This window comes from Etheostoma cragini, chromosome 13, assembly GCF_013103735.1.
Source record: "Etheostoma cragini isolate CJK2018 chromosome 13, CSU_Ecrag_1.0, whole genome shotgun sequence".
In the NCBI taxonomy this organism is placed as follows: Eukaryota; Metazoa; Chordata; class Actinopteri; order Perciformes; family Percidae; genus Etheostoma; species Etheostoma cragini.
Window position 1 is genome coordinate 13,076,712 of NC_048419.1, and position 14,882 is coordinate 13,091,593.

Below are 14,882 nucleotides of genomic sequence, written 5' to 3' on the forward strand. Positions count from 1 at the left end.
AAATGTGATAATATAAAATCTAGTATTCTTATTTTCTCTGCTAACCAAAGAGTGAACACATGAGTTAGGTATTTATTTGTTAATAACTTAGAATAGAAAGTGGAATTCAAATATAAAACTTATTCACATTTACAACAATTCAAGCTTTCCAGTATACAGTGTCACACAGCCCGGCAGCCATTCGTTAACATTTTAAGATGAACAATTCCTTACATGAAACAATAAAAATCACATGTGACAGTTTTGTAAATTTCCCACTCCAATGCTGCAAATTAATTTCTTCATGCGAACCTTTGTACCTGAATATCAAGGCACCTGAAAAAACTTTGTTTAGAACATGTTTTTTGTTTAGATCTTCTCTTCAAATGTTTCTCAGTCCTTCTTGGCTTGCTTCTCTCTGCGTCTCTGTCTAGCCTCAGACACCATCTTGAGCAGTGACAGCAGAATAGGTACACACATGGGCAGGAAGAGTGGTATGTAGATAGCAAACTTCTGGTCATCAGGAAAGTAGAGAAGGTGGAGAAGTGAAGGGTCAAAGAAGGCCTTCTCTGATGCCATTATGGCCTCTTTACTGTACTGCAGCGCAAAGCCGAGGTTTCCAGCCTCCAATTCAGCCACAGCCAGCTGCAGAGACGTGACAGCGTTGGACACCTTAGGGAGAGCAATAACAATCGCAGGTTAGATACAACTGATGAAATTATGGGTAAGGGAATAGTCAAATTACTACTTATTTTAGAGTCTGAATACCCAGTTAGGCACTGTAATTTGTTCATTCATTCAGCCTGACATTGTGTTCGTAGTAGCAGTTTTTTCCTTTAGAGAGGGAGTAAACTTTTTGGTTTTCTCTCATCAAACAGTAGCAATTTTCATTTCCTCGACGTCTTTTGCAATTAATATGGAAGCTGCCGTAGTAGTTTTAGTAGCAGTTCAATTCATGTTTTTCACATTGACCAAAGATAAATGTTTGGGGTTTAAGTTATAAAGTGCCTAAAATAGTTCCTTAACAATACGCAGACAGTGTTGGGTTCCCTAGAGGCTGCAGGGTTCATTTCAGCCAAGCAAAGATGAAAGTGTTGAAATAGAACTAACAACATAAATGTGAATTGGCTGTTCTAGGAGCCAGATCAGTAATGGAGCTAAAAATGAAAGAGTCATTTCTATTAATCAACTTACGGGTACAGCCGCATCTATCTTATCCATGCTTAACACTTTCTTTATTTCTTTTTTCTTAATTAGCTATGCAAGTCAATGACATGCCTATTCTTACTTACCACCTACCAAGCGCTGAGCTCTGGAGGAAACAGCTGTCAATGAGCCCAACACCAGACTTGTTTGAACTGTTTCACAAATCTGAGATGTGGACAGTGATTCAGAGGCCTGGAACCTGGCTTGTCAAATACTATTTTAGTGTTCAAATGCCCTAGAATAGAGCTCCATATGGCCAGATGTGTACACCCACACAAATTGGCAACATGGAAACCTACTGATTAATGCAGGTGTATGCATTTTACCTGTTCAGCAATGATGTCATTGATAACAATGTTCCCTATCTGGTCCAGCAGCTGTGCCAGTGAGGTGATGGTGGTGGTTGCTTTTGCAACATTTTCCACACTCCGACTCCACATGAGACGGTCAAGCTCCCAATCAGCTAGTCCTGCACTGCCGCATGGCGCCATCAGGAAGCCAGGGGGAGCGGTAGACGACTGCACACCCAGCAACAATCTAACAGGACATGGTACAGGAACGTTACCTCGTGTCTACAGGAAAAACAAATCCTGTTGTTTTGAAGGTGTCCACTTACCGAAGCTGTGCAAGGAAGACTCCCATGACTTTGGCCATGTTGATGTTGATGTCAACAGGCAACACAGCGTCTGGTCTATACAAACCATTAACATTATAGACCTATAAAAACATGGATAAGACATTTTTTGTTGATCAGTAACCAAAACAAGATATGAAGAGTGCAAAAATACTGCATAACTAAAAAATTATTTATACTTAACATATTTACTCATACTAAGTTATAACTATTCATAGTATTTATATTGCTTTCACCCAGTGTTTGCCTTAGATTCCCTTACCATAATTCCCCCCCAACGTGGAGAGTGAAACGCATTAGAAGCCACTTGCTGTTTCTTGTTGTCATGAATGTAAAGGGGGGAATGGTGGGCATCCGGGACGTACAGAAGAAAATTCAACACCGGGTTGGAAGATGCAGCATTTGAGCCTCAAAATCAAATGCAAAAAAACAGATATGAATACATCATAACAAGCTACATCCCATGTCTTCTTTTTTTCGGCAAAAACTTGAAAAACATTCAGTGGGTTTCCTCTTACCCAGTCTAGCCTCCACAGGGTTAATGACATGTGCGAGGCTGTCAGAGTTGAGTGTGTAGGCGCTGCTGCTGCTGTCAAAGCGGGGGTTGACACCGAGCATTGCGTAGTATAAGGTCTATAAGAAGAATATATTTATTAACATGCAGTAGCTGAGCATCTTGTCTTTGTGCACATTCACACACAAAGTACCTGAGAGTCAAGGCTGAAGTTGGCCACAGGGGCTAGTTTGGTAAGCAAAGGTTGGATGTAGGTCTGTACGGCACCCTCTATGTCCCAGTGTAGCCGATGGGACTTGGGGTCTGGGTTTAACAGACTGAATGTTATCTCATAACCTAAAAAGAAGTTTAAGAAGAAGTTTTAGCGTAAAGCAAAAAAAAGAAAGTGTTACATCGTTGAAGAATTTACTGACTGGAAATAGAAACTAAGTTGATCCCCTTTATGGCTGTGCTGAAACAGAGACCAACCTGGGCTGGATTTAAAGGCTCTCATACTGTCAGCGATGGTCTCTTTGTTTCCGGGGCTGAGACGAACTCTGTCACTGAGGGCGGCGGTGATGTCGGTGTGGCTAAAAGACATCACCTGCAGCACCTGCTTGATCCGAGGCTCCAGATGAGCCAACAATTGCTCTAGTGTCCTGCCCACTCTCATTTGGGTACCAATACGCAGCAGGCCTGTCCGTCGCCGACCGATATAGACATCCACGTCCTAAGAAGTGTCAAGGTACACATTAGTACAGTATTGGTGTTGTAATTCCTTCTACTTGTGCAGAGTGACACAAGGGACATACAATTCTGTTTAAAAGCTGTGCAGAAGGTACTGTATTTAGATATTAGTTAGACTCTAAGCAGTAATGACAGAATATATTGGATGGATTATAGTGAAAACTCTTCTTGACTCCACAGAGAGCCATTAGCTCATAAAAGCTTATTTCACAATTAATCAAAACATTACACTATACACAGTCTTTTATTAACTCTTTTAACAGATGTATAACCACATGCACACTTATAAAAAAAACACGAAAATAAAGACTAGAAAAGGGTTAACGGTAGCTAAAAAATACTCTTTAAAACTAAATACAGGGGGAAAAAAGCGTTTTAACCTCAGGCAGCAGTGAAGATGACTCTGGGATCACATACACAACTAAAGAGCCACACGGACTCTCACTTAGCGTGTGCAGAGAAAGATCTGCCTCTAAAGGAGAAGATATAGAGAGACATTACATCCTGTGGTCCCACTTAGATAACAAATGTTAGCATCTGAAGATCCTAAAGTTGGATTTGACAGGCAGACAGCGTCTCACCTGCAGCAGAGGGCTGGTCTAGCGCATCCTCCTCCATGATTGTTGCTGTGCGGTACCTTATCTCATACCTGTACCTCAAAGCTGTGTCCTCTGGAAACAAGGATTTTAGACAAGAATTACCTTGAAGTCTTTCTATTTTCTTACCATAGGATCCCAAACAGCCTTAGAAATTAAATCACCATCTACTTTGTGTTCCTCATCCTCTGTCTGTGTCAGTGGGACCTTCTTCTGCTGTTCTGGCGTCACCGTTCCACGTGCAAACACCACCTCCACATCAGCACTCAACTGTAGCTACAAAAAGAAAGAAGAGATAAGGAGAGAAACGTTTTAAAAGAAACGTGTATGAGACATGGAAGATAAAATGGACCACAAGATGGAGGTTGTGTATTTAAAAGCACAAACAAACCTGCATATTAGCCAACTCATTGATCTGACTGAAAGGCAACCAGGCGCGGTACGTTTCAGTTGTTCGCCACCACAGAGGAACTCCCACCATGATGACCACTGCTGCTATGGACAGAGCAGCACGTTGGCCACGTCCGCGCTCTTAGAGAAGAAGAAAAAAGAAGACAGATAAGCCTCAAGGCATTACTGTTATATTCATATAAAGAAACATTTGTCAACTGCTTAAGAGCCATGCCGGTTAAACTGTGGTTGCTGTCCTTGTATTACCTCGGTTGTGTTAGGTCCACGGTGAGCACTTTACCAAATGAATACACAGGACTCTTTTATTATTTGCATCAATGTGACAAATACCTTGAATTGTCACTAGATACATAGGTTATATTGATATCTTAAAGTAGAATTAACGTTATTTGTTTATTTCCATGGTAGAGGATTGACCATTAATTCACTTACATAACGTTATACGTATGTTTCATTAGAGACTGAGCTAGATGTTTCAGACCTAACGTTAACCAAGACTTCCCAGGTAGATAGCTTGATGCAAATATGTAGCTAGCTAACGTACAGAGGGACACCATTAACGTTAGCTAACTGTTCAACATAAAGTAAAAGGCTGACCCGGTTTCAGTTTAGTTATATCATGGGGGGGGGGGGGGGGTCGAGGAACTGTTGTAGTTAATTGAGAAATAAAACAGAATTTGATAGATGAGGAGGGACAGCATTGCAGCAATTGCCGGTGCGGCTAGGTTAGTTAACTGTTAGCTTCAGAGGTTTTGGAGAAAATATTCTTGTGCAAGTGTCGCTACAATTGTTGTACGTGTGAAATGCGCTCTCACAAACTGATGTAAACTGCTGCTTTTATGTAGTAAGGAAATAATTCGTACATAATGCAGTTATGAAGCTAACGTTACTCACCCACTTCCGTGGTAGCCATCTCTGTCAATGACCTGAATGGGGTGCGTTTGCTATGAGGACACACTCAGCCATACGTCAAATGACTGACGTTAAAAGAAAACGGACGATTTACAACGCTGTAAAAAACAACTATTCATGGTCCAGATACATAGGTACAATTTTATTTAATGTAACCAAATATTTTACTGTAAAGTCTGTCTGTCCCAAACTCTGAGTAGACAGAACATTTGTTTGAGACGCAGTAACCGTCGGACCATCCGGTGTAAATTTTAAACGCACAAAAACATTGTGAGAACCTGGCAACCCGAGTGGTGAGGTTGGTTGCTTGAAGGTTGGCAACATTTTTTTCAATTAACTAAAAAGTCCAAATAAACACTTGTATTTCTTCATTAATACAAGACACCCGAAAAATAAAACAACTTATGTCACGTTACTTATGTAAATATTTAGCTTTAAGAACCTACAATTTGAGGCGTAGGCCTATTTGGTCTGCCTTATATTGACAGTGTTCTCACTATTTTTTCCACTCTGTGTACAAGTAAAGGCACAAAAATATTAGGAGCATTCAACATTCTAATGCAATCCCATACATCGGCAGCAATATCTAGTTACACATGACGTGATAATTATTAGGTCTGTTTTTTATTACCGTGTAGGCCTATGTAATAGTGAAAATGTATGAATATAGAAATTGACAGATAAATAATAGAAAATATAGGACTAATGCTACGGTTCACAAACACTATTAATGTGAACAGTAAAGTGAACAGTGTCTAAAACATTTAGACAGTTTTGATTTATTAAATGTTGCATTCAAACAGGTTTTGGAGAGCAAGGCTGTAATTTTCATCAACACCCTGCGCACTGGTGAATGCAGCATGTGCACATTCACACTGGAAGCTGCCCAGTACAACCACACATGTTTACACCTATTTTATACAGACTTAGGTTGACAATGAGCAGCTTTACTGGAGAAGTCGGGAGGTTGGGGCATTGCTCAAGGGCTCATAGGTGGCATGAAGGGGCAAGCACTGCTCTTTCACTTTGTCCATCCAAATTCATTTAGCTGATCTCCAAATCATACTTGTTACTTTCTGGCCTTCCCTTTAAGGCACTATTGCAAGATTTAGAAGGATTAAGTCTCCTTCGTTGGTTGAGAAAATAATCCTACTTCTTAAACTTAATGCACCATTTAAAAACCCTGTTGGATCAGTTGGAAAATGCATCTACAGAAAGAGTGCTGTTTTTCTGAGCTCATGACAAGTTGACTTTTTAAAGATACATAGTTCTCACAGGACATGTATGCTACAAATATATGATTATCTTATAAAATAGGATGCATTGCTGTAGATTAAACTACCTACCACTATATAAAGTAGTTGAGCATAACCGTAAACATCTACAGCAGTAAAATGCAACATACACATTAATGCAACAGTAATATTAATACAAAAACATCATATATAATAGTAAAACACTAACAGGAAACGTTCCTGCAGAATAAATACCTTTACTTTATAAATTCTTCATGTAAGGTTTGCTGATAATAGTTACATACTTTTACTAGGGTAATGTTTTGAATGCAGGACCTGTGATTTGTGGTATCCACATGTCAGGAATGCAGGATAAAATTACATCCAAGGAAAAATGATTTGGATAGACACTATAAAAATAGCAATAATGTCACACAATGACATCTCATGTAGTTTTTAAAGTTTTATTTTTAGTTTGTCTCCACTATTTGACACACCAAGTGCTTTAAGAACAATATTAACATCACAAACATCACAGTATCCCAACACAGCGGTGAGTGTTTCCCTGCTGCTAACCCCACAAATTGGTCCACAATATGTCAATAGAAACCATCTCCTCTTCCTGTGGGGTGGGCCGGAGGAATCAGGAAGGGGAGGGGAATGACACACAAGCATCACATAATATCGACACTTTCACACAACTAAATACATTAATTACTGTATGTAATTGCAATTAACCGTATAAGGACAATAGACACACATGATGTTTCTCTGATTAGTGGCGATTAGAAGCGTGTGAACAAAAAGGTTAGGATGGTTCCTGGTGACAGTCTACTGACCTCTGCTGGAGCTAAGGCTTTCTGAAAGTACAACAAGCACCGCGCCCTTTGGACAGTCGCAAGTCAACGTCCTTGCATTTGTCTTGTCCTCTGTCCCTTAACGGATGTACTGATGCCACTAATAATTGGTTGGTCCCACTGCCAGGGAGGATCTAGTATAGTGCTTTGAGGATGAGCCAATACTGCGTTTTGACAGAAGCAAACACGGACACGAACACACACTTCCCTGCTTGGGAGTGGCTTAAGATGCATCATGTGCGAGAGACAGGGAGACAGCACCAGGCGTGCAGACAACAGCAGTTGCGAAGAGGCATGAGTTAAATACTGTCTTTTATCTTGATCTATTAACATTTTCAGCCTCTTACTTTTGATCTCCGACACGGCATAAAACAGTTTTCCACTTCAGTCATAAATTGTCTCAAAGCAGTTTTGATTTGTTTGGTTAAATAAATACACATATCTAATCATTTAATTTTAATAGACAGTTACAGGCCTTTGATTGATGCAGGAGTGAGGAGGACTAGCGAAGCAGATAGAAGACTATAACTAGGCCACAGTTGAATCAGGACATGTCTAGTAGGCGTGATTAGCTACATAGAGGGATTGTCCTGCGGCGGTACCACTTCCAGAAGACTCGTACTTGCCGAGCGCAGCCAGACTGTTTGCCTAAAGAGAGACAACAACAAAAAGTTACAATGATGCACAAAGTAACTTTGTTTCATTTTACTCCGCGCAGGATGGGTCTGATGTCTGTTCGGGGTTTCGTCTGACCTGAGCACGTTTCAAGAACTCCTCGGTGGCAGCCTTCTCGTGGCTCGGCTCTCCCCTCCACGCGCTCAGGGCGGAGGCCTGCAGGGCGCGGCCGTAGGAGAAAGTCAGGGCCCAGGGCTTGGCGAGCGGACAGTTGTTGATGGCGTTGAGGTTCACGCTGGCTTCTTCTTCGGACTGGCCGCCTGACAAGAATGTCACTCCTGAGAAAAACAACAACAGAGACAAGCAAATACACAAGTCATTCATGGTCATATCCTCTTTAACATTTAACCCCTTAAATCTCTATGAATGGTAATTATCTGGCTTTCTTAGTATTGCTTTATTTTAAGAAGAAAAAAATGTATTTAGATTTACATATCTTTTTTTAAGAATTTATTTTAAACTTAGTGCTACTAACTAAATACTATAGTTAATGTAATATAACATGCTAAAATTACAGTCTGAGAATTTAGTCTATTTTGCCTGAAAGCTGTTTGAAATTATTTCTAGGAAACTATACCAAACATATTAGTAATAATGGACCTTCTAAATTAAGTATTTATTAAATACATTATTGATGCTATAGCAGCAGTGTATTTTTAGAATGATGTATAAGTAATGTAGATGTTTCCAGGTAATATTTTCTCTCTGTCAAAATATATTTACACAGATTTGACTTAGTGTGAGACATACAGTATATGCACACTTCACTTACATATCATATACAGATCTCAGCCATTTCCCTTTATTTTCTTATATCTATCTGCGTTCTGACCTGTGACAGCTGGAGGAACGGTGCGGCGCAGGGCGGTGACCGTTGCCATTGCAATTTCCTCGTTGCTGTACTTGGTGGGGCAGGAGTGTCCTGCTGTGACCATGTTGGGTTTCAGCAGTGTCCCTTCCAGGTACACGTGGTGGTCTGACAGAGCCTTGTACACTGCAGCTAGGACCTAACAGCAGGAGAAAGACACATGTATGTCAAAGTACAGTGAGAGCATTGTAGTGAAATAAAATAAAAATTTAAAAAAGGGACCTAAATTCACCTTCTCAGTGACGTACTGGCAACGCTTCAGGTCATGGTCTCCATCAGGAAGGATCTCAGGTTCCACAATGGGAACAATACCATTCTAGGAGACATTACAAAGTATAAGTTGAAGGCACATTTACACATTCTTATAGATACATTATGAGTTTGTTATAATGCCCAGTAGTGTCCTCAACTCCCTAAATTTAACACAAATTAATTTAAAAAAAACAGATGGAAAAATATCTTTTTTTAACCAAACCAATTAATATTCTCGTAATCTCACACCAACCTGCTGGCAGATGCTGGCATATCGTGCCAGAACATTAGCATTCTCAAAGATAGCCAGCTCAGACGGCGTGGTGTCGCTGATCTTCAGTACGCTGCGCCACTTGGCGAAGTCTGCACCGTCCTTCTTGTACTGCGCACAGCGCTCAGACAGCCCGTCCAGACCTACACTCCAACACATACACAGAGCCATCCATCAGAAACACAGCAGGGGTTTCGTTCTGTTTCTTAAGGCTTTGAGAGTGAGTTTTCCTAATGCCACCCACCCTGAGTGGTGGTCTCTCCATTTGTTCCTGCGAGGGGCACAACACCTTTGTCCACCTAGAAAGAAGGAAGCAGAATTGGTTTAAAATAATGTTGTACATGTGATATTACACTGAAATGTAAACTGATATTCTCAAGTGCACCAATTTTTTGCTTATATAATGTGACATGCTTGGTTTTCTTTATCATGTAGAGCATCGCACAGAATTTCACTATTGAACGGAACATGTACATCTTCTACTGCTGTGATTCCCTTTGTCCTCGTAACCTGGTCTGTTGTTATTGGTGGGTGGGTCTGTGTGGGTCTAAATATGCTGACAACAAGTCGTTGTTTTCATATACAGTGTGGGAGTCTTTCTAGTTTTTACTGGCCAAACAACTGAACTGAAATATTTGGCTGCAGTATAATAGGAACACCGTGGCTGTGGGGGACACAGAGACTAAGCAAACCACCACAAGGACTCAAGTTGTTATGTGTCAGGAGACTGAGATTAAACCTGCTACTTTCCGTCTAACTTTAGAGGTTTAAATAGGTCTTAAGTTATTTACTACAAAATTGAGCTTTGTGTACCTTGATGCCAACAACAATGTCGCGATCTTTGATGAGTTTGGCGAAGGAAGTGCCATCGTCTGTGTTTTGGTACAGGGTTTCATGGAAGAAGATGACCCCCCCGATACAGCTGTCCATGCGCTGGTCGGCTGTGAAGAGCAGCTGGCGATAGCGACGCCTGTTCTCCTCTGTGTTCTCAACCCCGATGGGATTCAAACGTTTCCCCATGCTGCCTGTAAACCACACACACACACACACACACACACACACACACACACACACACACACACACACACACACACACACACACACACACACACACACACACACACACACACACACAGATTATGTGATTTCCCCATCTATCTATCTTTCGTTTTGCAAACACACACACATACCGGTAGATTCATCAGCTGCAAGGATGCCTTTCCCTGGAGCTACTATTCTCTGAGCGATTTCCTGCAGCTCTTTCTTCTGCTCAGCAGTCAGTGCGGGGTACTGGTGAGTCATGGTGGCTGAAAGAGAGAGAAAGCCATGAAGGTCACATTGCTTCATGGTGTGTCGACCTTGACAACCGCCCAGTGCTGGCCTCATTTTTTTGTCCCTGCATTGGTTTCCACATGGCTGCCTCGCTGCAGCACTAGGCTCTTCTCAGTCAGGGAAGGAGGATGGGTGGAGGTGACAAAACTCCTATGAGATCCATGCACACAGCGTGTATGTGTAAGATGTGATAAAACAAATGACTATGAACAAAAGATACAAACCAGTTATAAATAGACAGAAACTGACATGCATACCGTCTGGGGTTAAATATGAGTGTTAACTCAAAGAAGAATACACTCTTTGACATGTTGTCTGGTCATATTGGTGGCAGCAGCAGCGCCGTCACGATGTGCACACTTAGACCAGACTTTTTTATTCCCTATTCCCTTCTTCACTCTGTCGTAAATAAGCAGTTACATAACCCCTCCCCACCCCACACGAAGCACAGAAGACAGAGAGGGAGCGATTATGTAACAGGAATCCTATATTTACTCTGCTGCCAATCCTCATTGTAGCTCCAGGTCTGGATGCAGCACGACTCATTGCTCTCTCCTCAGCAACACTCAGGCCTCTCCTGTTTCCCTTAATGTCATTATGTCTCTCTTTGTGCATTGCACGTATATATGCCTTTTATTTCTTTGCCTTGATTAACACATGACTGGTTTCCACGTTTTTAAATCACCCTATCTAGTTTCCTTTAAACCTCCTGCTCTGCTCACTGAGGCATGCTATTGGACGCATATACAAGATGAACACGCATAAGAGTAGTAAATTCCCATTTTCCCATTTCACAAAAAACGTATCACTCCCACTAATGCAGGCTGTGCCAGGGACCAAGCTGGGACTTCTCTTTCTGGTCGATTGCACCGGCTGCCAAGCCTCTACCAGTGAATGAGGTCACTAGTTATAGACATCTAGACATCTGAAGTACTCCAGCCTGTGCCATAATATTGGATTAGCTATAAATTAATCTGTTTGATGGGTGGAAGCTTGTCTTTTATTGACAAATTAAAATAAATACTACTAGTAGGAGGGTTTAGTGTAGCTCAACAATAAACTGACTACTGGATTCCCAACTGAGGCTGATTTGCTGTGATAGGACACTGTCTGACATTCCCTACAGAATATCCTCTGTGTTAATCCTCGGCTTAAAGCTTTGAGATAACAACCTTTAGAGCGCACACACACAGGCCTCTCACTGAAAACAGTGAGCAGTTACTGCAACACAACTGTCAAGCATGGCTCATTGCTAATAGTTAAATTATACAAGCAGGTGAAATGAAAGAGGCCAGGCCAGCAGGGGACAATCCGTCCCTTGAGGGTTAAGGTTAGACCAGGAGTATAAAGTGCATGCAGATCTTTCCAGTGAATAAAAGAGGCTTTTTAAACTTGATAAAGGCTAACCCAAGAGCAAAGGCATGACGTGTGGAACTTCAGTATGTTTATGGGTACACAGCCCTGGTCCACTGTCAGCCAGACAAACTCGTGCTCAGCAAATACCTGCCATCTTTTATGAAGCACCTGCGTGCTTCAACAACAGCGTGGTTGGGTTTCTGCTGAGGAAATATTATGTGTGATATGTGAAATCTACATTTTATGCGATGTTTGGTCAAACACAACGCATGAATGTAAGTTTCCGATTCCCCGCTTGCTCGAGGGCACTTCAGCAGCACAAACACTGTAATGCTTGTTTGAACATTTGTGTTCTTTATCAGCAAAAATGGACATTAAAATGACAGTATATTTTGGGGTGGTCACTAAAAAAAAAGGTATTTTGAAATATTTTCCATTAAATGAGGCCGTCTTAACAGGATGAAATTTGAGAAGTTAGATGAGATGGAAAGACGGCTGGGATTGATATTATTTAGCTGACTTGACTGGCTCTCCATCGTGTCCCTTTGTGATCTCGTTCCATCCTGCTGCACAGTGGTCAGCCTCAACCAACCACACAAACACCATTTCTGCACTGCGACATCAAGGTGCGACAGCCAACTCCCTACTGTGGCGTAATCCATATCCACTCAACAGTGTGATCCCTGCATGTTAAATAATACTACTACTCAATAAATGTCAGATGCAGCCAGATCATACAACACAGCCATCACACTATAAAACCAGACAGTCATGCAGTACATGCTACAGTCAGTCAATCATTTTTTGTTGAACTGATGATGCATAGGCTCATTTTCCAACCCAGGATGCAGTTAGAGATCCCAAATACATACATATCAAACTCAATCCAAAATCTAAAGAAATAATGATGCACAGGTCTTTTTCTAAACCATTGCTGCAAGTGTTAAACTACAATGTATTGGAAGCTTGTATGCTATATAGCCATATTATGTATAAGGCTGTAGACAGGGACTGGCACTGTGGCACATTTAACGTTTATGGATAGTTATTATACTAATAGGCAATGTGGTAGAGGGGAGGATGAGAGCATTTGAAGAGAATATAGGATGCATTTCTTGTTGCTAGGTGTTGTTACCTTGTCTGTATCATTATCACCATCTGGTGGTTTACCATCATTGTTTTTCTTCTCTACACTGCAAGCTGCATGAGCTTTAAGGAGGTGAAATGGCTGCTGCAGAGTAGCACTAGTCAGCACTAGTAAGAAGCCTGCGTGGAGGGCTGTACTTTGTTACCAGACGGGCTGCTGGCTTCGGCACTGATGCACGTTCCTGTGTATGTTTCTATCCTCAGGCCTTGATCCAGCGGAGCTAGCAGGAGCACCGTTTCCCATGCAGCTCAGCACAAGAATGCACCGTATGGTAGATGTCAAGGCTGTGTGCATTGCAGTTCAGAAAAGGTTGAAACTCATGAAAATGTGAAGATTAGACTAGATTTTTTATTTTATTTTTTAGGGTAATATTACCTTGGTAAATGGAACTTTAAAAAATAGATAGAGATTCTTATTTTACATCTGGTTACAATGCAATCTGTTCAACTAAATCCTAACATATGTCATGTACAATACATTCTAGTGTTATGCTTATGAAATGTACATCCGTTCTGATTCTGTACAAATAGCCTACATTCCTGTATCAACCACTAGGTTTCTTCTATACTTTAGAGCAAAAACAATTAGTCAATAATCAAATAGTAGATAACCTGAAAATTTATGAGCAACTAACAACTATTATGTTAATCAATAAATCATTTAAATTCGTTGCTTCCAGGGTTTCTTGGCCTTATTTTGATGGTAAACCTATATTGGCATTTTTCAAGAATCAGAAGATTCATGGATATTGAAAAAAATCTTTTGTTGCAGCTCTAATAAGATTTTCTTATTCATTCAAGACTATCTTCATTTTTGATTATTGTGCAGGTTTTCCAATAAATCATAAATCGAAAGGTGTTTAAATCGCAACAGTCCACAAACCAAATATACTCCGTATACAATCACGCAAGACTCAAAAACACAACACATATTTACGTTTGAGTGAAAAGTGAACATAACTGAATCACAATATGTGATTAAGCTTATACAATTAAGTATGACTGTACGATAGCATTAATATATGAAGCTAGCTTAGCTTTTACATTTTATTTTGAGTATAGGCCTCTAGCCTATTTAGTATGGCCTAGCGTCCTCCTCCTCCTCAGCCCGCCCCGCCTCCCATCACATCAGAGGTCTACGTGACCAGGGGCAGATACACACTGACAGGCACTGGCACACCTGCCATCAAGGATAGTGACCAAAATGTAGCCTTCACACACATTAAACGTATCAAATAACACAATGTGTTGACTCACTAGACGCAACAGGCAGACGCAACAGGCTCTGTCCAGTTTCATCCTTGAAGGTCATTAACTGTGCGCACTTCCTGTTGCCTATTACGACCGTAGGCTGAAATAGCAATTTTAAATACAAATTCCTAAAACGAGGGGGAACTATGAGGGCGCACGAGCCACAGGTAACGTTACTATTTAATGGCGGACTACCTTTATGTTACAGAGCAGCATCATATCCCAGTCCTCATTATTTTAATTTATTTATGATCAATGACACATGAAAATTGTCTGAAGTTGTCATATTGATAGAATCAGGGCTCATTCTTACCGGCTGTTGGGTGTCTGGACGCAGAGAGAGAAGATAAGCCGAGAGCAGAGGATGCGATGTGGTCTTCTGTTTCACTGCTGCAGCGCAACGTGACCCTTTACAAAACCCTCGAGCCGGGGGTGGGGCTCTCATCACGGCGTCATTTGATGCAACGACGCTGAATATCTTGTGCGCATGCGCAGGATAGCATCATAGGTTAGCAAGATTGCAGCATGATGCTGCATCTTTGTAGAAAATAGGAAAAGATATGAAAGGTTTTAAATCTAATGCTTTTTTCAGTTTGAGGCTAATGGAGAAAAATTAAACAGCCTCAAAATCATTTGCTAATGACAGGATTTCTATAGAGAG

The 14,882-nt window shown here is 41.1% G+C and overlaps 2 protein-coding genes across 2 annotated transcripts; both read right to left on the bottom strand.

Moving 5' to 3' along the window:
* Nucleotides 1-58: 58 nt before the first annotated feature.
* pigs (phosphatidylinositol glycan anchor biosynthesis, class S) lies at nt 59-5,181 on the bottom strand. The gene is made up of 12 exons (XM_034889422.1): nt 4,961-5,181; nt 4,047-4,186; nt 3,820-3,931; nt 3,641-3,730; nt 3,440-3,531; nt 2,802-3,042; nt 2,527-2,669; nt 2,338-2,452; nt 2,082-2,227; nt 1,802-1,902; nt 1,512-1,722; nt 59-651 (listed from the first exon to the last, which is right to left on the bottom strand). The coding sequence occupies exons 1-12, from the start codon at nt 4,977-4,979 to the stop codon at nt 373-375; spliced, it is 1,689 nt and encodes a 562-aa protein (XP_034745313.1). The 5' UTR covers nt 4,980-5,181; the 3' UTR covers nt 59-372.
* A 1,477-nt stretch (nt 5,182-6,658) lies between these two features.
* Nucleotides 6,659-14,794, bottom strand: aldocb (aldolase C, fructose-bisphosphate, b). Its single transcript, XM_034889440.1, has 9 exons — nt 14,535-14,794; nt 10,327-10,443; nt 9,950-10,161; nt 9,381-9,435; nt 9,119-9,279; nt 8,846-8,929; nt 8,578-8,752; nt 7,824-8,023; nt 6,659-7,718 (listed from the first exon to the last, which is right to left on the bottom strand). The coding sequence occupies exons 2-9, from the start codon at nt 10,436-10,438 to the stop codon at nt 7,626-7,628; spliced, it is 1,092 nt and encodes a 363-aa protein (XP_034745331.1). The 5' UTR covers nt 10,439-10,443; nt 14,535-14,794; the 3' UTR covers nt 6,659-7,625.
* Nucleotides 14,795-14,882: the final 88 nt, after the last annotated feature.